Source organism: Callionymus lyra, chromosome 10, assembly GCF_982586985.1.
Source record: "Callionymus lyra chromosome 10, fCalLyr1.hap1.1, whole genome shotgun sequence".
NCBI lineage: Eukaryota > Metazoa > Chordata > Actinopteri > Syngnathiformes > Callionymidae > Callionymus > Callionymus lyra.
The window spans coordinates 6,265,593-6,291,500 of record NC_141827.1 but is presented as its reverse complement, the minus strand read 5'-3'; the positions used below and the strand labels follow the sequence as shown (position 1 = coordinate 6,291,500).

The 25,908-nt window shown below is 33.8% G+C and overlaps 1 protein-coding gene across 2 annotated transcripts in view; it reads right to left on the bottom strand.

The window, feature by feature from the left end:
* igsf21a (immunoglobin superfamily, member 21a) overlaps positions 1-25,908 on the bottom strand; it is a 291,710-nt gene that overhangs the window by 13,543 nt on the left and 252,259 nt on the right. For both annotated transcript variants that reach the window (XM_087800827.1, XM_087800828.1), the window contains exons 8-9: positions 20,857-21,049; positions 6,290-6,328 (exon numbers count right to left, since the gene is read on the bottom strand). In XM_087800827.1, coding sequence (XP_087656953.1) covers positions 6,290-6,328; positions 20,857-21,049 — 232 coding nt within the window. The remainder of the gene's footprint in view (positions 1-6,289; positions 6,329-20,856; positions 21,050-25,908) is intronic.

Genomic DNA, 25,908 nt, shown 5'->3' with positions numbered 1-25,908 from the left:
TTTTTTTTAGAGTTATAGACAAAAATGTTTGTTCATTTTAATGTAGCGACTGTAGCTCAGTTGTCTTCGTCCAAAAAGACACTTAAAAACATCCAAATACTGTTTGTCTGTAACGTCCATCCTAGATTGAAACCTCGACAAGAGGAGTTGCTATATTTTAAGATTGATGGTAGCAGAAGCTAAAGGCTAGCGCTAGATTCACCTGGAATTTTTTTCCTGTTTTTGTAGCATGTTAGCATGTTAGCTTCTGCTTTAAACAGACTAAAAACATAAAGTTAATCAATGTTTTTCAGAACAATTTCTCATGTCGAGGCTTCAATCCAAGAGGGACGTTACAGGTGAGCAGTATTTTGATGTTTTTGAGTGTCTTTTTGGACGAAGAAAAGTGGTTGCAACCGTCATTTGTTAAAACTTTTTTTTACTCTAAAAAGAGACAAACTGGTCTCAGTGGAAGGTTTTAGAGAATTGATCAGGATTTGAATCGATTAATAGCTAAAGTGGTCGATCGACCTCCGTTCAAACTTCACTCGTTCTCTACTCGCCCTCATGTCGACTAAAGGTTTCGGATTATTTTCAGAGTAATCTGTTCTTTTTTTTTAGAGTTATAGACAAAAATGTTTGTTCATTTTAATGTAGCGACTGTAGCTCAGTTGTCTTCGTCCAAAAAGACACTTAAAAACATCCAAATACTGTTCGTCTGTAACGTCCCTCCAAGATTGAAACCTCGACAAGAGGAGTTGCTATATTTTAAGATTGATGGTAGCAGAAGCTAAAGGCTAGCGCTAGGTTCACCTGGAATTTTTTTCCTGTTTTTGTAGCATGTTAGCATGTTAGCTTCTGCTATAAACAGACTAAAAACATAAAGTTAATCAATGTTTTTCAGAACAATTTCTCATGTCGAGGCTTCAATCCAAGAGGGACGTTACAGATGAGCAGTATTTTGATGTTTTTGAGTGTCTTTTTGGACGAAGAAAAGTGGTTGCAACCGTCATTTGTTAAAACTTTTTTTACTCTAACTCCAAAAAGAGACAAAAAATCCCAACACTTACTCGACATGAGGGTGAGTAGAAACTGAGTGAAGACAGTCACGTTAAGTATTTGACAAATATACATCAAAAGTATGGATTAAGTCATTTGAGGTGAAATTTATTTTAATGTAGTGACTGGAGCTCAGTTGTCTTCGTCCAAAAAGACACTTAAAAACATCCAAATACTGTTCGTCTGTAACGTCCCTCCTGGATTGAAACCTTGACAAGAGGAGTTGCTATATTTTAAGATTGATGGTAGCAGAAGCTAAAGGCTAGCGCTAGATTCACCTGGAATTTTTTTCCTGTTTTTGTAGCATGTTAGCATGTTAGCTTCTGCTTTAAACAGACTAAAAACATAAAGTTAATCAATGTTTTTCAGAACAATTTCTCATGTCGAGGCTTCAATCCAAGAGGGACGTTACAGGTGAGCAGTATTTTGATGTTTTTGAGTGTCTTTTTGGACGAAGAAAAGTGGTTGCAACCGTCATTTGTTAAAACTTTTTTTTACTGTTTTTTCAAACTGTCATTTGGGGTGAAATTTATTTTAATGTAGTGACTGGAGCTCAGTTGTCTTCGTCTTCGTCCAAAAAGACACTTAAAAACATCCAAATAACTTCATACTGCTCGTCTGTAACGTACATATTTGTATACACAGCAGCCCCGGGAGGTTAGCAGGTGAACGCCTGCCGAGCGAAGCGCTCTCTGGTTCTGGTCTCAGTGGAAGGTTTTAGAGAATTGATCCGGATTTGAATCGATTAATAGCTAAAGTGGTCGATCGACCTCCGTTCAAACTTCTCTCGTTCTCTACTCGCCCTCATGTCGACCAAAGGTTTTAGGATTATTTTCGGAGTAATCTGTTCTTTTTTTTTAGAGTTATAGACAAAAAATGTTTGTTCATTTTAATGTAGCGACTGCAGCTCCGTTCTCTTCGTCTTCATCTTCGTCCAAAAAGACACTTAAAAACATCCAAATTCTGCTCGTCTGTAACGTCCGTCTTGTATTGAAGCCTCGACGAGAGAAATTGTTTAAAAAAAGTCTATATTTTAAGATTGATGGTAGCAGAAGCTAAAGGCTAGTGCTAGATTGAGATGTGTTTCCTGTTTGTGTAGCATGTTAGCATTTTAGCTTCTGCTACAAACAAACTTACCGGTTTAATTTTTTTTTCAGAACAATTTCTCATGTCGAGGCTTCAATCCAAGATGGACGTTACAACCGAGCAGTATTTTGATGTTTTTGAGTGTCTTTTTGGATGAAGAAAAGTGGTTGCAACCATCATATGTTAAATCTTTTTTGACTATGAATCCAAAAAGAGACAAAAAGTCCCAACCCTTGGTCGACATGAGGGTGAGTAGAAACTGAGTGAAGTCAGTCACGTTAAATATTTGACAAATATACATCAAATGTATGGATTAAGTCATTTGGGGTGAAATTTATTTTAATGTCGCGACTGGGGCTCAGTTGTCTTCGTCTTCGTCCAAAAAGACACTTAAAAACATCAAAATACCTCCATACTGCTCGTCTGTAACGTCCATCTTGTATTGAAGCCTAGACAAGAGGAATTGTTTGACATTTTTTAAGTTTATGGTAGCAGAAGCTAAATGCTAGCGCTAGATTCATCCGGAGTGTTTCCTGTTTGTGTAGCATGTTAGCATTTTAGCATCTGCTACAAACAAACTTACCGGTTTAATTTTTTTTTCAGAACAATTTCTCATGTCGAGGCTTCAATCCACGTTACAGACGAGCAGTATTTTGATGTTTTTAAGTGTCTTTTTGGACGAAGAAAAGTGGTTGCAACCGTCATTTGTTAAAACTTTTTTTATTCTAACTCCAAAAAGAGACAAAAAATCCCAACACTTACTCGACATGAGGGTGAGTAGAAACTGAGTGAAGACAGTCATGTTAAGTATTTGACAAATATACATCAAAAGTATGGATTAAGTCATTTGGGGTGAAATTTATTTTAATGTAGTGACTGGAGCTCAGTTGTCTTCGTCCAAAAAGACACTTAAAAACATCCAAATACCTCCAAATACTGCTCTTCTATAACGTCCATCTTGTATTGAAGCCTCGATGAGAGGAATTGTTTCCGAAAAAACTTAACAAAGTCTGTATTTTAAGTTTGTTTGCAGAAGTTATCAGTCTCTCAGCTCCTGTCTGAAGTCTTTCACTGGCCAAGATTTATGCTGATGGCCTCTCGGCTTCTGCTACAAACAAGCTTTAAATATAGACTTGTTTCTTTTTTCGGAACAATTTCTCACGTCGAGGCTTCAATACAAGAGGGACGTTACAGACGAGCAGTATTTGGATGTTTTTAAGTGTCTTTTTGGAGGAAGATGAATCTGAGCTCCAGTCGCTACATTAAAATGAACAAACATTTATGTCTATTACTTTAAAAAAGAACAGATTACTCTGATAATAATAAGATAACTCTCAGTCGACATGAGGTTGAGTAGAAAATGAGTGAAATTCGAATTTTGGGTGAACTATAACAGACAAGTCCTGTTACACGTACACGACTCCAAATGACTGTCGCAAAAGTCGAGAGAAGATTTGTCCATATTTTGTGTTTATGACGATTGACTTGTCAGTATTTTGAGATTAATGCACATTTTCGTTCAAATCACACATTTATAAATGTAGTTCTTTCGGATCACTGTACTGATACATATTTCAAAAACCTTTTCGCCCACTTTCATGACACAATGATAACCCCGTACAGGAAGCCTTATAGTTATGCTACAGAATAAAGAGGCTACATCTGAGAAAGAGTGATATTCATGAGCAGGAAGCCGAGGTCGGTGTTTAGCGGCGGAATGTCAAACAAGGAGAAATGCAAAGGTAGAAGGATCCAGGTGGCTTAGAGGGAGCGGCAAGATGGAAACGTTGTTGTCAGAGTCCTGCGGTTCCCCCTGACAATCTCTCATCTTTACATATGATAATCTCCCAAGCCGCAAATGAGCCTCCGCCACACTCGCGAAGCAGCAATAATCTCACTCTCAACCAGAAGTGACAGGCTTGGTTAGTCACGGAGGAGGCGGGCGAGTGAACGCTGTCGAAGATTAATCCTGACTGCTCTCACGCCGTCTATCTGAGGCCGGCGCGCTCAGGACGAGCATGAGAAACATCCACCTGTCAATACTCGGGAGCCACCGAGGGATTCGTCTCGAGTTTTGTTTTCATATTTCCTGACAGAAGCCGGCTGCCGCGCCCGCATCCTCGCCTGGGTGGACGTGGAACAATTTAGGCTTCGGTGAGGCGGGGCGAGCGTCTGAGGTCACGGGGCTTGATGAGGACGACGCTGGTGCTAGCAACAGGTTGTTTAAGCGCTTTAAACGTCACCCCTTGTGTCATATATGGATGTTTTAATGGGTCCATTTGGACTCGCGAACAGCGGGATATTGAACCTCACTGGACTGATCGATGTGCGAAACATTCGGGGCGAACTTTGTCGAATCAAACTAAATACACTGAACCATTAAAAAGTTGGAAAAAGGTTTGTTTTAATTATATTTATTAAGGTAGGTTTTTGCAAATAATTGTAATAAGTTAGTTCAGTGTATTGAAATGAATAAGGTTGTAATTTTAATTATTATTTTTACACTCAACTAACCGAGTACAATTACTTCGGTTATTTTGTGGCATCGACCAAAAACCTTGGGTAGTACCGAGTATTAAAGCATTCTTCGACTGTTAATGTGTGATTAAAACGTGATCATTTGTGGATTTTTATGAAGAAGAACAAGTGACAAAGACAGTGACAATTTGATTAATTTGTTACTTGTTAGTAATTGTTCTTTTGCACTGGAAATGATTTCAGAATGAATTCAGAATATTTAAGTTCACAAGTACCACCAATAATCCATTTAAAATTAGCTAACTAACCTTTTATTAGACAATTATATTATTTTAAAAATATACTTTATTTAACCTCTTAAAATTATTTTATTTTCTTATACATACGATTAAACTTTTCAAAACATACTTATCTATGTACAATATGTGCTCAGACATATTTTTTTAAACAGATCTTTTTATGTTTGGAAAAAATCTTTAACATCTTATTGTGTTTAAACATGGTTTCAAAAACCCCCCTAAAAAACAATAATTCAATAAAATCATACATACAAAGGTATATTTCTGAAATTTCTCAAAGCAAGTTAGTGTCTAAATCTAAATAGATGTTGACACTATTTTTTTTTCTGGCGCCTCGCCTCTCTTGGACTCCTCTGGCGCCCCCCATGGGAGGCTTTTATTAGGATTTAACATGTAAACGGTAATTAATCATTAGTCATCAAAATATTACAGTTGATCAAGAGACAATGAAAGCCTGTCAGCTGTAGTTTCCTCTGAAGAACAAGAGCTGCGTAATTCACGTGATAAGCTGCGGTGTAAAAATGTCTGTTGGGCAACTTAACTGTCGAATTATAGATTTTTGAACAATATGGACGTTTAGCTGAACATCTATGCCACTCTAACTGTTGCTACCGAATATATTTAAAGGTCTAAAGGTCTACAGAGAATTTAAAAAAATGTATAGGAATAAAGTAATACATTAATATTTTCATACATACTGAAGTGTTTGTCTCTTTTATCTTTTATAAGTGTCAAATGCCACTCATTTGAAAGGCTTATAATAACAAATAACATGTTTAAACCATTTTTTGTACTATTCATTATAATTTTAACATATCCCTTTTTTATTTACTGATTTTTTCCTTTATTTATATGATTTGAAAAAAAGTGTATATGTGAAATCACATACATTAAAAATGTATATAAATTAAACTAAATGTATATTAAATTGAGTAAATTGTACTTATCTTACCCTTTCTATATTTTTAATATGATGTTATGGTACAATTACAGATTTTTGTGGTTAGTTAAATTGATTTATTCATTTTTATTTGTATTTATTTGTCTTAACTATCAGTCACAATATACAGTGTGAGGAAAAATAAATTGCCGTCCACAGGCATCAGGTGCTTTAGTCAGTAAAAACCTTCAAAAGAGGAAACAAGTTGCGCTTGTGTGGACATAAAATATTGGATAAACTCACCTTTAATTTACTATCTAAACCTTTTCTCCGTTCAAAGATGTTAAGCAGGTGCAAAAGTGTGTGTCTTTGAAAATGTCAAATGAGTAAAAAAACAACAACAACAACAACAACAACATCTCTCCACAAAAAAGGTGTAAAAACTCCCGACTCTTTCATGATTTCACGCACCAAACACCAAACACACGCTGAGAGTGGAAACACTTACTGTTTGAATTCTGTGTGTTTTTCATCATGCTTGGGTTTTCTGCGAGACACAAAGAGAGAGAGAGAGAAAACATGAGCTGATAAAGAGACGTCAGAGCAACTTAGAAACCTCTATCATCTGTGACTGATGAAGCCAAGGGTTCACGGAGCGAATGTTAAAAGGCTCGTCCCCAGTGTGAAGGAGCGAGGCTGTTAATGGAAGTGGGAGAACAGAGTGGGCCGGGAAGGCATCAGTCTGTCACCAGCTTTTTTTTTTTTCTTTTTGCATCTCCCATCTCTACCTTTAATAAGCAAACGTTTGCTCCGCACGCCAACCATCGGACGACATGATTGTCAAGGAGTCGTCTCAAACCGAGCGGAAATAGGGCGCCGGGCTATTTTGGGATGTCAGGGTTCAAGCATGAGCAGGTGGAGGCTTCAGATGGAATGTTTGCCTCCACAGTCCAGCCAATGACATGATTCTGACTTTGATTTGACAGTATTTTCTGATTCCATTTATCAGTCAAGCTGTTCAGAGGATGTTCTGTGAAAACACGTTTTTAATTTCATTATAAATTCATCACTTAGTTTTGGTTTATTTGCAGCTATAAAAGCAGATGTTGTGTTTTAACACCAGTATCGATGCCATGAAGATGAGAAAGAATAAAAAAAACATCTGTGAAGGTCGTACATATCAATAAAATTACAACTCAATTAATTTCAAACATTTTAGGTCAGTCACATACTGGTTGTTTAATTTGTATGGCTTCAAAAACATCCTAAAATTAGTGATACACTGGTGAAGCTTGATGAAGCTTCATGAAACAGTGTCATAATATTAATAGCTCAATAGGTGGCGCTCCTGTAGTCTAAACCAAACCAAGGATATCCATTAAATGCAATAGATTATAGATCATAGAGTGTCTTCTAGTGGGCTCTGAAAATAATGACACTGTTTCATGAAGCTTCATGAAACAGTGTCATAATATTAAGAGCTCAGTAGGTGGCGCTCCCTTAGTTTAACCAAACCAGAATACCCATTAAATGCAATAGATAGTAGATCAAAGAGTGTATTCTAGTGGGCTCTGAAAATAATCATACTGCTTCATGAAGCTTCATGAAACAGTGTCATAATATTAATAGCTCAATAGGTGGCGCTCCTGTAGTTTAAACCAAACCAAGAATAACCATTAAATGCAATAGATTATGGAGCATAGAGTGTCTTCTCGTGGACTCTGAAAAAAAGCACGGTTTCATGAAGCGTCATGAAACAGTGTCATAATATTTAGAGCTCAGTAGGTGGCGCTCCCGTAGTTTAAACCAAGCACAGAATAGCTGTTAAATGCAATAGACAATAGAACAGAGAGTGTATTCTAGTTGGCTCTGAAAATAATGACACTGTTTCGTGTCATAGTATTTAGAGCTCAGAAGGTGGCGCTCCCTTATTTTAAACCAAATCAAGAATAGCTGTTTAATGCAATAGATTATAAAGCAGAGAGTGTCTTCTAGTGGGCTCTGGAAACAAAACACAGTTTCATGAAGCTTCATGAAACACTGTCATAATATTAAGTGCTCAGTAGGTGGCGCCCCTTAGTTTAAACCAAACCAGAATAGTCATTAAATGTAATAGATAATACAGCAGAGAGCGTCTTCTAGTGGGCTCTGAAAATAATGACACTGTTTCATGAAGCTTCATGAAACAGTGTCATAATATTAGGAGCTCAGTAGGTGGCGCTCCCTTAGTTTAACCAAACCAGAATACCCATTAAGTGCAATAGATAGTAGATCAAAGAGGGTATTCTAGTGGGCTCTGAAAATAATCATACTGCTTCATGAAGCTTCATGAAACAGTGTCATAATATTAAGAGCTCAGTAGGTGGCGATCCTTTAGTTTAAACCAAGCACAGAATAGCTGTTAAATGCAAAAGATAATAGAGCAGAGAGTTTCTTTTAGTTAGCTCTGGAAATAATGATACTGCTTCTTGAAGCTTCATGAAACAGTGTCATAATATTAAGAGCTCAGTAGGTGGCGATCCTTTAGTTTAAACCAAGCACAGAATAGCTGTTAAATGCAAAAGATAATAGAGCAGAGAGTTTTTTTTAGTTAGCTCTGAACATAATCATACTGCTTCATGAAGCTTCATGAAACAGTGTCATAATATTAAGAGCTCAGTAGGTGGCGCTCCCTTAGTTTAAAACAAGTACATCATAGCGATTAAATGCAGTAGATTCCAGTGGCTCTGAAATTATTGATACTGTTTCATGAAGCTTCACCAACACATCTATGAGTGTGGCTAAAACCACTTCCCGATTCATTTCCCAACTTAACGATAAGGACCTGAGAGCAAACGATTTTGCAGAACAAGTTAAATAGTAAAAGGTCATGGATTAAACTTCAGATTAAAAGAGTTAAAAAATAATGATCCAGAAGAAACCGTTTTTCGTCTGAGACGAGACGGCAGATATAGAGTATAGACTTGATGGAAACGTTGATGTGAAAGGAATCACAGACTAATGTCTTTTTAGATAAAATACAGCACTTTTTCAAAATAAATATCATATAAGACGGTAATAGATAGGTAATAGGTGCAAAACAAATAGACTCAGGGACTCATTCATTCCTCGGGCTATTAAATTGTACAATTCTGAGTTCGGGGGCAGGAGTGGAGTGAAAGTATCTGGATGTTCTGTTCTATGTTAGTCTTTGTATCCTTTGTCTTTGTTGTTTTTCTTTGATCTATGTTCTTTGTTTTTATCTTTAGACTGAGATTGTGTCATCTTGTTCTTTGTCTTTATGTTCTTCTTCTTATTTTATTTTTTATGTAAGTAAATAAGTAAGTAAGTAATATTTATTTATATGGCGCTTTTCGAGACCAGGGTCACAAAGCGCTTAAACAATCAAAACAATACTCAAAAAAAAGTACATACTTTAAAGATCAAGATAATACTGAGAACAACACAGGAGTTATTTTTTATTTGTTAGTTGTATTATTTTTTATTGTTTATGAAAAATTGCTGGCTATTGGTAAAAAACAATTTCCCGAAGGAGACCTACTGAGGGATCAATAAAGTTTTACCTTACCTTACCTTACCTTAATAATCGATAGTACATAAATTGGTTAAATGATTTGTAAGTAAGTAAGTAAGTAAGTAATATATATTTATATAGCGCTTTTCGAGACCAGGGTCACAAAGCGCTTTAACAATCAAAACAATACTCAAAACAGTACATACTTCAAAGATCAAGATAATACTGAGAACAACACAGGAGTTCCAGAAATTCAAGGAAAAGCCTGAACAAATAGAAACGTCTTAAGATGTTTCTTAAAGGAGTCAGTAGATCCATCAAGCGCAAAGAGAGAGGAAGATTGTTCCAAAGCTTAGGAGCAACAGCCTGAAAAGATTTCTCTCCTCTGGTCCTGAACCGTGTGCGTGGAACCATAAGTAGATTCTGATCCACAGACCTCAGAGCCCGAGCTGGGGTGTAAGGCTGGATCAGATCAGTGATGTAAGGAGGAGCCTGACCATGAATAGATCTGAAAGTAAGAACCAGAATTTTAAAGTTGATCCTGAAAGAAACTGGAAGCCAGTGAAGAGTTTTAAGGACCGGAGAAATGTGAGTTCTTCTACTAGAGCGGCTCAGAATTCTCGCTGCAGAGTTCTGAATCAACTGCAGGCGAGACAGATCCTTCTTGTTAAGACATGAAAACAAACTGTTACAATAGTCCAGACGAGAAGAAACAAACGCATGGATTACAAGCTCCAGATCATGTTGTGACAACATTTTCCTACGTTTAGAGATTTTTCTCAGTTGAAGGAAACAGTTTCTGGTCAGTTTTCTACAGTGTTGAACAAGAGACATGTCTTTATCAAATACAACACCCAGGTTTCTCAGGCTCAGTTTGACAGACTGACCTAAGTCACCCAAGTACTGACTCAACCCTATTTAACCTAAATTGGGGATATTTTTGATATAATATACTCCTATAGTTCGAGGTCAATCGAGGACAAAATGCTTCGTCTCTGTTTTGACACCGAAGACACGGAGACGTAAGTAACAGATTCCAAAGCCGCCGCCGCCATTAAACTCTATTATTCTTCATGATGTATATCGAGGCCTGAGCCGAGGCGAGTCAGTCTCCGAACACTCCTATCTCTTCTTCTGCCGCCGGCAGGAAGCGACGCGTTTCATCTCAAGGCCACCGGGGACAGCGCCAAGGTCACTTAATCACCATTTACTTCCCCCGAGCAAGACTTCTGCGAGACAGATGGAAGCGCCGCCGACACATCGCCGATGACACCTGAGGCGCCGCGGCGCCGGTAAATAAACGTTAGTGGCTTTTTGAGTGAAACGTTTCCCAAGGTGACGAAGCGAACTCGCTCTCATTAGACACGCCCCGTTATTTACGGCGGCGAGGAGAAGCTTTTTTAGCCACAGAGGAGTCGAACAAAAAGAAAAAAAAAGGAGTGTTGACACAATGGGAGAGGCTTGAAGATTCAGTTCAGTGTGGTGTAGTTTCTGCTGTTGCTCAAAGACAATTTAAAAATAGTTTTAAAAACGATCTATAAGTTGCTTTAGACATAATTTGCATTTTAAATTATAGTAAAAATTACAATTTTCTAGTTTAAAGTCGTCAAATGTTCACATTTTATGGAATAAAAACTCCCAATTTTGGCCGTGCTTTTGAAAAAACAAGTTTTAAAATATTTTACATATTTTGAAGAACTAATATTTGTTTGGATTTGCAGCATTAAAAGGTCATATTTATTGGAATAAAATGCATTTTTTGGGGTCAAAACATATTAACAGTCAAAGTTAAATGTTAACATAGAACTCATGAGTTATCTGTTGTATAACTTCAGGTTCTACGAATAGTGCGAAGCCCTGTAACCGAGCTTCGCTATTGGTTAATCCTCGAGGCACGGCCTCATAAAATGATTTATTGTTTAGTTATATTAAAATAATTAAACATCTAATATTAAGGATTTAATTTTTTTTTTTTATCCTTGTATAGAGACGAGATTAACAATTTATTCCTTGTTTTTGTAATTAATGTACATTATTTTTTAAGAATTTGTAAGTTTAATTTCATCATGAAATAAATTCTTATTATTTTTTTTATTAAATGCTCAATCTGTAGTGGTTAAGTCATTGTTTTTGCTGCCCCTAGTGTTGGAATAGTGGAAAAACAACATTTTTAATTCTTCATCTCATTTCCTTTGTCGACATTTTGTTTGCTATATTTCTGTGAAAACTATTAATTTGTACAAAAGAAGATAAAAGCTCTCGTTGCCTCACTTTCTTGTTTTATCTTCCTGGTTAATTGAAAAAGTCTTCAAGCACATCTTATGAAAATGTGTATCTTTTGAACTTTTATTTGATGTTAATATATTTAAAAACATGTATCTTGTTTACTATGAATTACTAGGTATTGTTTTATCTTTTAAGAGACAAACAATTAAAAATGACAAATAAAAATGGCCAAAAGTAAAGAACGAGAAGTCCTTAAAAAACGAAAAAAAGAAACGTTTGAATGAGTTGAATGAGTACATTAAACTTTTAACAATGAAGATAACTAGCTGGTTATTCGTCACGAACATCATGACTAGTGTTACTGTGACCTTAAGAGAAACACATTAATACAGTCAAAGAGCCACTTTTCGTGGTCGTATCTCGGACGACTATGCAACGATTTTCGCAACAGCTTCTTCCCTCTGACCATCAGACTGTTGAAAGCAATATAACTTCGAGCAATGCACTATTTAAAACATTATTTATTTGTTCTATTTATATATTTATTGCACTTGTTTTTAGTTATAATTATAATTATATATATACTTTTATATACATTAATTATATGCAATATTTAAAAATTTTTTTTATTCTGTTTACATTATATTGCACTATTTACAACTTATTAATATTTATAAATATACAATCACCCTATGCCGTGTTTTTTAAACGGTTGCCAGGCAACGGAATTCCGTTACCAGTTTTTCACTGCCGTGTTCTTCTGTGCAATGACAATAAAGAAAGTGTAGAGTCGAAAAGTCAGAATTCGAAAGTCTTTGATTCCATGAGGGTCTATTTGGGTTAATGCTAATTATAGGCTAGCATTGTTAGCACTTGTGAAACTTTAATATTCGACTTTGTACCGACACGAGACGACACGTCGCGCAGTGCTGTCACTTCACAGCCAACCACCGCTGGTGTCGACGCAAAATTACATTTGAAGCCCAAACTTTCTACTCCTGAAAGAAGAACGACTATCAATGTCACTCCGCGGCCGACTGCGCGCCAGCTACACACTCCCTGCCAGCGTTTCTTTTTTCCTCTTTTTTAAGAGAACATCATTTCCATTTGATCCGAGTGCTGTTCAGAGCAGGGATGGAAAGTGAAACATCTTCATAGAGGAGAAAAAAATGGCTCTGGGCTGTCAAACAAAGGTTTTTCAGATTCATAAACGAATCATAATAGCTCCATTGAAACACGACACAAGCGCCGCCGCGTCACTCGGGCAAGGATTCGCAACACGAGAGGGATTTGCTGTGAAGCGATGATAAAAAACGATGTTACGCTTTAATTAATGATGAGCGACACTCGTCACTCAACACGCCACGTTTCACTTCCATACATTCAGAGGGAAATGAAGTATTTTCTGTCGCTTCCTCCCTAACCTTACTTAATTCAGTGTGAAATATTTAAAATATTTATTGATTTTCATGAAACCAGTATGACATCGAATGTCTTGTAAAGAAGATTCCAGTGATACAAGTATATTCTTTCTGCGATAAATATTAATAAAGTTATGGACTATAATAACCCCTGAAAATGCACAAATTTATGGTCAATTTTTTAAAAATAAATTGTAAATATTTATTGATTTTTATGAAACCAGTATCACATAGAACGCATTTTAAAGACGATTCCAGTGATACTAGTATATTTTTTCTGCGATAAATATTAATAAAGTTATGGACTATAATAACCCCTGAAAATGCACTAATTTATGGACAACTTTTTAAAATAAATTGTAAATATTTATTGATTTTTATGAAACCAGTATATCATCGAATTTATTGTAAAGACGATTCCAGTGATACTAGTATATTTTTTCTGCGATAAATATTAAGAAAGTTATGGACTATAATAACCCCTGAAAATGCACTAATTTATGGACAATTTTTTTAAATAAATTGGAAATATTTATTGTTTTTTATGAAACCAGTATCACATAGAACGAATTTTAAAGATGATTCCAGTGATACAAGTATATTTTTTCTGCGATAAATATTAAGAAAGTTATGGACTATAATAACCCCTGAAAATGCACAAATTTATGGTCAATTTTTAAAAAATAAATTGTAAATATTTATTGATTTTTATGAAACCAGTATCACATCGAATGTCTTGTAAAGACGATTCCAGTGATACTAGTATATTCTTTCTGCGATAAATATTAATAAAGTTATGGACTATAATAACCCCTGAAAATGTACTAATTTATGGTCAATTTTTTAAAATAAATTGTAAATATTTATTGATTTTTATGAAACCAGTATGACATCGAATGTCTTGTAAAGACGATTCCAGTGATACAAGTATATTCTTTCTGCGATAAATATTAACAAAGTTATGGACTATAATAACCCCTGAAAATGCACTAAATTATGGTCAATTTTTTAAAATAAATTGTAAATAATTATTGATTTTTATGAAACCAGTATCTCATCGAATGTCTTGTAAAGACGATTCCAGTGATACTAGTATATTTTTTCTGCGATAAATATTAAGAAAGTTATGGACTATAATAACCCCTGAAAATGCACTAATGTATGGTCAATTTTTAAAAATAAATTGTAAATATTTATTGATTTTTATGAAACCAGTATCACATAGAACGAATTTTAAAGACGATTCCAGTGATACTAGTATATTTTTTCTGCGATAAATATTAAGAAAGTTATGGACTATAATAACCCCTGAAAATGCACTAATTTATGGTCAATTTTTTTAAATAAATTGTAAATATTTATTGATTTTTATGAAACCAGTATCACATAGAACGAATTTTAAAGACGATTCCAGTGATACAAGTATATTTTTTCTGCGATAAATATTAAGAAAGTTATGGACTATAATAACCCCTGAAAATGCACTAATTTATGGTCAATTTTTTAAAAATAAATTGTAAATATTTATTGATTTTTATGAAACCAATATCCCATCGAATTTATTGTAAAGACGATTCCAGTGATACAAGTATATTTTTTCTGCGATAAATATTAAGAAGGTTATGGACTATAATAACCCCTGAAAATGCACAAATTTATGGTCATTTTTTTAAAAATAAATTGTAAATATTTATTGATTTTTATGAAACCAGTATCCCATCGAATTTATTGTAAAGACGATTCCAGTGATACTAGTATATTTTTTCTGCGATAAATATTAAGAAAGTTATGGACTATAATAACCCCTGAAAATGCACTAATTTATGGTCAATTTTTTAAAATAAATTGTAAATATTTATTGATTTTTATGAAACCAGTATGACATCGAATGTCTTGTAAAGACGATTCCAGTGATACTAGTATATTTTTTCTGCGATAAATATTAAGAAAGTTATGGACTATAATAACCCCTGAAAATGCACTAATTTATGGACAATTTTTTAAAATAAATTGTAAATATTTATTGATTTTTATGAAACCAGTATCACATCGAATGTCTTGTAAAGACGATTCCAGTGATACTAGTATATTTTTTCTGCGATAAATATTAAGAAAGTTATGGACTATAATAACCCCTGAAAATGCACAAATTTATGGTCAATTTTTAAAAAATAAATTGTAAATATTTATTGATTTTTATGAAACCAGTATGACATCGAATGTCTTGTAAAGACGATTCCAGTGATACAAGTATATTTTTTCTGCGATAAATATTAAGAAAGTTATGGACTATAATAACCCCTGAAAATGCACAAATTTATGGTCAATTTTTTAAAAATAAATTGTAAATATTTATTGATTTTTTTGAAACCAATATCCCATCGAATGTCTTGTAAAGACGATTCCAGTGATACTAGTATATTTTTTCTGCGATAAATATTAAGAAGGTTATGGACTATAATAACCCCTGAAAATGCACTAATTTATGGTCAATTTTTTAAAATAAATTGTAAATATTTATTGATTATTATGAAACCAGTATCACATCGAACAAATTTTAAAGACGATTCCAGTGATACAAGTATATTTTTTCTGCGATAAATATTAATAAAGTTATGGACTATAATAACCCCTGAAAATGCACAAATTTATGGTCAATTTTTTAAAAATAAATTGTAAATATTTATTGATTTTTATGAAACCAGTATCCCATCGAATTTATTGTAAAGACGATTCCAGTGATACTAGTATATTTTTTCTGCGATAAATATTAAGAAAGTTATGGACTATAATAACCCCTGAAAATGCACTAATTTATGGTCAATTTTTTAAAATAAATTGTAAATATTTATTGATTTTTATGAAACCAGTATCACATCGAATGTCTTGTAAAGACGATTCCAGTGATACAAGTATATTCTTTCTGCGATAAATATTAACAAAGTTATGGACTATAATAACCCCTGAAAATGCACTAATTTATGGTCAATTTTTTAAAATAAATTGTAAATATTTATTGATTTTTATGAAACCAGTATCACATCGAATGTCTTGTAAAGACGATTCCAGTGATACTAGTATATTTTTTCTGCGATAAATATTAAGAAAGTTATGGACTATAATAACCCCTGAAAATGCACTAATTTATGGTCAATTTTTTTAAATAAATTGTAAATATTTATTGATTTTATGAAACCAGTATCACATCGAATGTCTTGTAAAGACGATTCCAGTGATACTAGTATATTTTTTCTGCGATAAATATTAAGAAAGTTATGGACTATAATAACCCCTGAAAATGCACTAATTTATGGTCAATTTTTAAAAATAAATTGTAAATATTTATTGATTTTTATGAAACCAGTATCACATCGAATGTCTTGTAAAGACGATTCCAGTGATACTAGTATATTTTTTCTGCGATAAATATTAAGAAAGTTATGGACTATAATAACCCCTGAAAATGCACTAATTTATGGTCAATTTTTAAAAATAAATTGTAAATATTTATTGATTTTTATGAAACCAGTATCACATCGAATGTCTTGTAAAGACGATTCCAGTGATACTAGTATATTTTTTCTGCGATAAATATTAAGAAAGTTATGGACTATAATAACCCCTGAAAATGCACTAATTTATGGTCCATTTTTTTAAATAAATTGTAAATATTTATTGATTTTATGAAACCTGTTTGAACCTATTGAAATGATGATCTTCATGAAAGTAGTCGCAAGTGACGGAAAATGTCAGTAAACAAAAAAACGACGTGCGAATCGATCAATTTAGAAGATATTTGGCAGACTTACAGGTAAATATATACTTTATAATATAATGGGGGGTTCCAAAGAATATTTTACTCACTGAAGAGAGACCCATCTGGACATTTTGATATTCTACAGAAAATATGACGTGTCTTCTACCTCATATCTATTTATACATTTTAGTGATTAGTAAACAAAGCGAACGCAGTTTGACGGCGAATACATCGATCTTGCAGCAAATACACACATCCCACTTAAATAGCTTTATTTATATTTAAATATAATTGTAGGATAATAAAATAACACTCACTAATCTCCTGTTAAAACACTTATGTTAGCGGAAGTTACCATTAATATTACATTATTCTGATTCTGATAGTGTTTTTAGGCAATGAATCCAAATAAAACACACGACTAATTTGGAATCTGTTCCCAAAGTAGGCAAAACCATGTTAAATACTTAGACCTTGACAAGAATGACCTTATTCTCGATCACCACTAAGAGAACCATTGATTGAATTGTTGCATAATTCTTAGGGTTTTTGGAAACAGGATGTGTGTTTTTCAAATGCTTCTAACTCAGCTAAATGCATATTATGAATTCCCAAAAAGATAATTAAGCAGGCTTCTTGTAGTTCAAAGTTGTATTTAGGACAATACACTCATTTATCTAAATTATTTCACCAAAAATTCCTTCAACAAAAATAATACTTCTCTAAAATATTCACAAAAAATACACAATATCAAATCGTTTTTTCTCTGTAGACCAAACATAACTTAGTGTAAATAATATTTAAAACTTGTACATTAACTCTTTTACATATTTTTGTCTAAGACAAGACCATAAAGAGTTTGAGTTTAACTAATTTTGACTAGTTTATTTTTTTTAGTAACCTTGATTGAAATATAGAAAATATAAATAATGATAGTTATAATATAAGAATTAACAGTCTAATATTTATTTTTAAAGGTTCTTTTTCTTGTATACAGACAAGAGTAACAATGTATTCCTTGTTATCGTAATTTATTTCCATATTTTTTTATTTCATCATGAAGTCAATTCTTTGAAATTTTTAGATTAAAGGCTCAATCTGTAGTATTTAAAACATCGTTTTGCTGCCCCTAGTGTCAGAAAGGTGGAACAGCAATTTACTAAATTATTTGTATCATTTCCTTTTCCTATTCAAATCCTTTGTTTCGTTGTTGCCATATTTCTGTGAAAACCCTTTTTTTTCTGTACAAAAGAAGATAAAAGCTCTTGTTGCCTCAGTTTCTTGAAAAAGTCTTTACGCTTTAATAAAAAACAGCGTCTCTGGTATGTTGTCGAGACAAAGTAACGTCGTGAAGATCATCTTTACAATAAAAGCTCCAGAGCGCCAGACGTTTGGTCTCTGGCTGATTCTCTGTTGCAACAAGAGCTGGAAATAAACAGATCCCGATGAGACTCTATATTTAATTATCGTGTTTGATTCGGATCCAGTTATCTTGTAAATCCTTCCCAAAAAAATGAACCTCGGGATCCGACGTGGCGTCTCTGTGAAATCAGCTCCATTTAAGCAGCAAACAAGAGGCGCTTTGATTCGTCTGTTTGATGCCGTTTCTTTTTTAAGCTGCGACGTTCCATGTTCAGTGTTATCTCTTTGAGAGCAGCCTCCAAAGAAGTCCATCGTCATAACAATGAGTGTTTTATTAATCACACACTTGCAGTCGGAGTGTTTCCTGTTTGTGTAGCGTGTTAGCATTTTAGCTGCTGCTACAAACAAGCTTTTTAAATAAATAGTTTATTTCTTTTCGCGAACAATTTATTTTATCGGAGCTTCAATAGAAGAGGATTGTTGGTGGCAGAAGCTAAAGGCTAGCGCTAGATTCAGCGTTTCCTGTTTGTGTAGCGTGTTAGCATTTTAGCTGCTGCTACAAACAAGCTTTTTAAATAAATAGTTTATTTCTTTTCGCGAACAATTTATTTTATCGGAGCTTCAATAGAAGAGGATTGTTGGTGGCAGAAGCTAAAGGCTAGCGCTAGACTCAGCGTTTCCTGTTTGTGTAGCATGTTAGCATTTTAGCTTCTGCTACGAACAAACTTAAAAGTTATACTACAACTGAATGTTTTTCAGAACAATTTCTGTTGTCGATGCTTCAATACAAGATGGACGTTACAGACGAAGAGTATTTGGATGTTTTTAAGTGTCTTTTTTCGACAAAAGCAAAGTAAACATCAACATAAATAAAAGTACAGCACAATCTACTCACCATAGTGTTGACTGAAGTTGGGATTATTTTCAGAGTAATATTTTCTTTTTAGAGAACTTTTTGAGTTATAGACAAAAATATTTTTTCATTTTAATGTAGCGACTGGAGCTCAGTTGTCTTCGTTTTCGTCCAAAAAGACACTTACAAGATTCCGAATACCTCCAGACTGCTCGACTATAACGTCAATCTTGGATTGAAGCTCAGATAAAAGTAATTGTTCATGAAAAAACAAAACAAACAAAGTCTATATTTAAAGCTTGTTAAAAGTCTAGTCAATGTAGCCTATTAGCAGTTTAGCTGCTGCTACAAACATTCTTTAAATATAGACTTTTTGTGGGAAAAATTTCTTTAATCCGAGCTTCAACCAAAGAGGAACGTTATAGACGAGCAGTATGGAAATATTTTGAAGTTTTTAAGTGTCTTTTTGGACGAACTATCATATTGACAAAAGCAAAATAAACATTAACATCAATGAAACTACAGTACAATCTACTCACCCTAATGTTGACTGAAATTGGGATTATTTTCAGAGTAATCTGTTTTCTTTAGAGTTATAGACAAAAATGTTTGTTCATTTTTATGTAGAGACAGAAGCTCAGTTGTCTTCGTTTTCGTCCAAAAAGACACTTAAAAACATTCAAAAACCTTCATACTGCTCGACTGTAACGTCCCTCTTGTATTGAAGCCTCGACATGAGAAATTGTTGAAACATTTAAACAAGTATTTATGTTATGGTTGTTTTATTTTTTTGTTGTAGTGTAGCACGTTAGCATTTTAGCTTCTGCTACAAACAAGCTTTAAACAAAGACTATTTTCGTGAACAATTTCTCATGTCGAGGCTTCAATCCAAGATGGACGTTACAGACGAGCAGTATGGAGGTATTTAGATGTTTTTAAGTGTCTTTTTGGACGAACTGTCATATGGACCTGCTATACATTTTTGACTGTAACTCTAAAAATTCCAAGTTACCTAATTTTTATTTATTTACTTGTTAATGTGATAGGGATATTGATCAACATCTTCAACAATTGAGGATGTAAATATGGCAGATTAAAGCACTAATTTACGAATTTAGCCCCTTAAGCAAGTGAAAAATACACATTTGACAAAAATAAAACAAAAAAAAGCAGAAACAAAAACAAAACAATGTGGACAGAAGCATAGTAAACACAAACGACTCTACAGTACAATCTACTCACCCTCTTGTCGACTAAGAGTTGGGATTATTTAAGAGTAATCTGTTCTTTTTAGAGTTATGGACAAAAATGTTTGTTCATTTTAATGTAGCGACTGGAGCTCAGTTGTCTTCGTCTTCGTCCAAAAAGACACTTAAAAACATCTAAATAATGCTCGTCTGTAACGTCCGTCTTGTACTGGAGCCTCTACAAGAGGGATTGTTTAAAAAAAAGTATATATTTTAAGATTGATGGTAGCAGAAGCTAAAGGCTAGCGCTAGATTCAGCGTTTCCTGTTTGTGTAGCATGTTAGCATTTTAGCTTCTGCTACGAACAAACTTAAAAGTTATACTACAACTGAATGTTTTTCAGAACAATTTCTGTTGTCGATGCTTCAATACAAGATGGACGTTACAGACGAACAATATTTGGATGTTTTTAAGCGTAATTTTGGACGAAGAAAACTGGTTGCAACCATCATACGTGAAAACCTTTTTGACTGTATTTCCAGAATAAGACAAAAAATCCAAACTCTTAGTCGTCACGAGGTCGACCAAACGTTAAATATTTGTCAAATATACATCACAAGTATGGATTAAGTCCCTTGGGGGTGAAATTTCTCGGGTGTGTAAGTGTCCCAGATAGTCGGGGCCGCGGAGTCATGGAGTGGCGTTTAACGCTCATACATTATTCACGGGAGTTAATTGCGACGGTTTTTACGTACCAAACACTATGAGGCGGGTGTGCGTGTCCGTGGAGCCCAGAGGATTCTGGGCCGTGCAGCGGTACATGGAGCCGTTGAGCTCGGCCGGGACCCGCTCCAGGACCAGCTCCTTGCCCTCGCGCTCCGTGCTGCCGTCCAGCAGGCGACCTCCGACCCGGGTCCACGTGAAGAGGGGCTCGGGGAACACCTCGTTCTGTGGGAGGCAGACCAGGGGAGGAGAGAGTCTGTGAGCCTCAGCCAAGAGATTAAGAGCAAAAGACGCATGAATAATACAAGCCTTTTTTTTTCTCCTCCTAATGCAAGAGTAAGTTAACAACATGCATTAATCATCAACACTTGGCTTTACAACAGTTTTATCCTCTGGAAGTTCTCATCCCTCCAGAGATATCTTCTGCTCCTCCTCTCGTGCAGATCATGTCCACATCCATAGATAATAAGAGGGAACTTGATGGCGTTTCCGCCGCTTCCACGCAGGAATTAACGTCTCAGAGAGTCTCTTGCAGAACATCCCATAATTACAGTTTTTTTTACCTTTTGAAATGTATAAATGATTCAAATAATTCACTTGTATTTATAAGTGCCGTTTGTTTTATACGACGCTGAATAAGTCAGGAAGTTTCATCAGCAAACACTATTATAATTCAGAAAAAAACATTCATAACATAAATACTACTACTACTACTGTTACTACTACTACCACTACTATTGTTACTACTATTACTACTACTACTGTTACTACTATTACTTCTACTACTGTTACTACTACTACAACTACTTCTACTACTGTCACTACAACTACAACTACTACTACTACTGTTACTACTACTACAACTACTACTGTTACTACTATTACTACTACTACTGTTACTACTACTACTACTACTGTTACTACAACTACTACTACTACTGTTACTACTACTACTACTACTACTGTTACTACTATTACTACTACTACTGTTACTACTACTACAACTACTTCTACTACTGTCACTACTACTACAACTACTTCTACTACTGTTACTACTACTACAACTACTACTGTTACTACTATTACTACTACTACTGTTACTACTACTACAACTACTTCTACTACTGTTACTACTACTACAACTACTTCTACTACTATTACTACTACTACAACTACTACTGTTACTACTACTACAACTACTTCTACTACTTCTACTACAACTACTTCTACTACTATTACTACTACTAAAACTACTTCTACTTCTATTACTACTACTACAACTACTACTGTTACTACTACTACAACTACTTCTACTACTGTTACTACAACTACAACTACAAGTACTTCTACTACTATTACTACAACTACAACTACTACTGCTATAAACAACAATAACGGTGGTAGTAAAAATAATGTTAATAACCAGGATAACCAAAATAATAATTATAAAAGTAAGAAAAAAATGTAAATGAATAAAATAAATACTAGTACTACTAGAACTATAACTTCTACTATAGCTTCTACTACTACTACTCATAATGATGGTGATAAAATAATATTAATAACAAGAATAACCAAATTAATAATATTAATAGTAAAACTAATTTAAAAGAATACAATAAATATTACTACTATTACTACTACTGATAATAATAATGGTTATAGTAAAAAATAATTTTAATAACAAGAGTAACCAAACTAATAATAGTAATACAATTGAATACTAATACTAATACTAATACTAATACTAATACTAATACTAATACTAATAATAATAATAATAGTGATAAAAATAATATTCATAACAAGAATAACCAAATAAATTATAATAGTAAAACAAATTTTAAAGAATACAATAAATACTAGTACTACTACTGCTAATAGTATTAGTCCTACTCCTACTTCTACTAATACTACTACTACTAATGGTTAGGATAATAACCAAATTAATAATAGTAATAGTGAAACAAATATAAAAGGATATCATAATTACTACTACTACTTCAACTACTTCCACTGCTACTACGGCTGTAACTGATACTTCTTCTTATAATAATAACAATTATATTAATAACAATACTTTACTCTGGGAACTCCAGTTTACTCCAGAAGTTTGGTTTAAATTGTCCTGTTCAGATTGTTGCCAGCCTCTTGCCCTGAGCAGCTGGGATAAGCTACAGCCCAGATAAGGGGTTATTGTTATTATCATAATAATGATAATAACAATAAAAATAATAGTAATAACAGTCAGTTACGGGGTTTCTTGCCAAAACAACCTTGTTCAAAGCACATATTTAGTTCGTGTACATTTAATACAAATCCCTTTTTGAACCACTCTGTGGAAAACTAAAACATTAAAACATATTATATAACCTTAACATACGCCTTATAACTCTAAACTGGATTCATCGACAGCTTTATCAATTAAACTTTGTTCATATTTTTATGTTCAAGTTTACATTAAATTGATCTTGTTGTTTTTTTTATTGTGTTACCAAGTCTAACACCTGAAAAATGTAATTTCCTGAAACTCTCCTCAAACATGAATGAACCACATCTAGAGAAGCTCCAGAGTTATATTGTTAAAAATACAATATTTGTGTCTTAATCACAGGAGCCTGAAACGACGGCGGCGTCTGACAAGGACGACCGCTGTGTCTTTGTCGCTCGTTGATTAATGAAACTGTTGATATTTTTCCAATAAGAAGCTTCACGTGTCTTTGTCTGCTCCTGCTGAGAACCAACGATTTCACCAAAACTGTGAAAAAACACAGAACAACTTCCACTGTTGTGGGTGAAGTTTTTCTAACAAAGTGTTTGATCAATTTATTCCCAGCAAGATCCAACAACTCGCAACTAAAAACGTTATTTTTTTCTTGCCAGGTTTTATAGATTTTACACTAGTAAGTTTGAATGTTGCTTTAAGTACGGGGTTATTATCGTTTCAACACTTCGTCACTAATGTGTGAAAACGTTTGACTAAATGTGTACTTGTAGCAGTTTCCTGTTGTGTAACTTGATTTATAAACGTGCAATTTCAAATGAACATTGCAGAAATTACACATTTATGAACAAACCGACGAACCGTAACCACGGCACCGTTCACTTGAGTGACAGGAGTGAAAAGACCCGTTTCGGTTCTGGGAGTTGTGTGTGTTTGTGTTTCACACACTTGTCTGTGATGTTTGTATTTAGTACACATTTATTCGAAATTACACATTTAATAGTCAAGATGCAGAATTGCGGATTACAGTCAAGATACATGTACATTTTTGTAAAACCTTTATCGCACAGTTTTGAAACAATAATATCCCCATACATAAGTCACTTCTTACAGACATAGGTTTGAGCACGAAATCTTCTCAATTATTTGCTAGGCTAAAGGTATATTTGCAGATGAATTATACTGCTTTAATAGCAAAATTAGTAAAGTATTCATAGTCAATTTCATTTTTCTAACACACTTATACATTTATGTTCTTATTATGTTACTCAGGATTGCAAAGTAAATCATGCCAATTCACATTTGTGGTATTTTTACACTCATGATAAGGAGAAACAAGTATGATATTTAATATGGTAACTTTCCTTAAAGTCATGATGAGGTACTAATACACGGTGAAATAATGAAATATAACCAGATAAAAAGCATATATTTCTGTGTCATTTTTACCTGAAATAATGTCTAAAATACAAAAAAATATTTTGTGTTTAAATATATAATATCTGTGGTTTGCATTAATAACTCCTTTTTCATTGTAACTTACTTGGCAACACAACAATAATAAAACAACAATATGTTGGTAACTTTAAACGCTGTCTCACGCAAACAATTTCTCTGCACTTCATACAAAATTCTGCAGCCAGACTTCTGAGTTGCTCCAGTAGAAGAACTCACATTTCCCCGATCCTTAAAACTCTTCACTGGCTGCCATTTTCTTTTAGGATCCATTTTAAAATTCTAGTTCTTACTTTCATGAGCCCCCAAACTAAAATGTATAGAAAAAAAAGTTATTTTTACCAGTAAAGTTTTTTTTTTGGTTTAAACTACAAAAAAAAACTTACTATACAATTCCTACGTCATGATCTTGCAGTTTAATGTTTGATCTCATTTACACGTTTCAGAGAAAACAGTATTTTATCTTCTTTTTTTTAACTAAAACAAAGACTTAAATCTTTTTTTTTTGTGAGATTAAGTCAAGCTACACAAAACTACAAAAGAATCAAAGATTTTAAGTAATGCAATACATTTTTTTCAGGTTATTCTCTTTCATAAGTTAGTGTTTTAACCATATATGATGATTATATAGAATAACTTTCCCCTTTAATGCCCTTCAAGAGTGGAACAACATCACCATGAAAATACAACATTTACGGAGAGACATCGAGTCACAAACACAAGCATGATAAAAAAAATAAATGCTTTGAAACCACTGATGGCTAATTTAATATCAAGCACACGAAGAACAAAACAAATTAGAGGATTAGATTAGATGATCCTTCAAAACAACAACAAAAAAGGACCATTGGGAAGTTTGTTGTTGTTGCGAGAGGCTCAAAGCAGATCATGCTCCACAAACACAGCCTTATCTAGTTAAGAAACCTCAGAGCCAGAGTCCAGTCAAGAGGAGGAAGCAAATGTGGTGAAATCACACTCAAAGTCAAGCCTGTATTACTGATGCAGGATTTGATGAATCAATTGTGCTTCAGAGTCTTTGGATCATTATTATAGCAGTTGAGTGGCTTGAAAATCATCATAATCGTGTGAACGCTGAAGCAATTTTCTCTTTTTCTTCCTCAACTCATGTTTCAACTCCTTCTACTTTGACCTTCAGCTACATTTATCTACTCACGCCTAGAAATTCATTCAACTTTAAAAACACTTTTGTTCACTTACTATTACTAATACTAATACTTCTACTTCTACTTCCAATACTACTTCTACTTCCAATACTACTTCTACTTCAACTACTAATTCTACTACTACTTCTACTTCTACTCCCACTACTACTGCTACTATTATTTATAAATTAAGTTTTACCTTTTATGAATAAAGTTTTACCTTTATTCTACTTATTCTATTA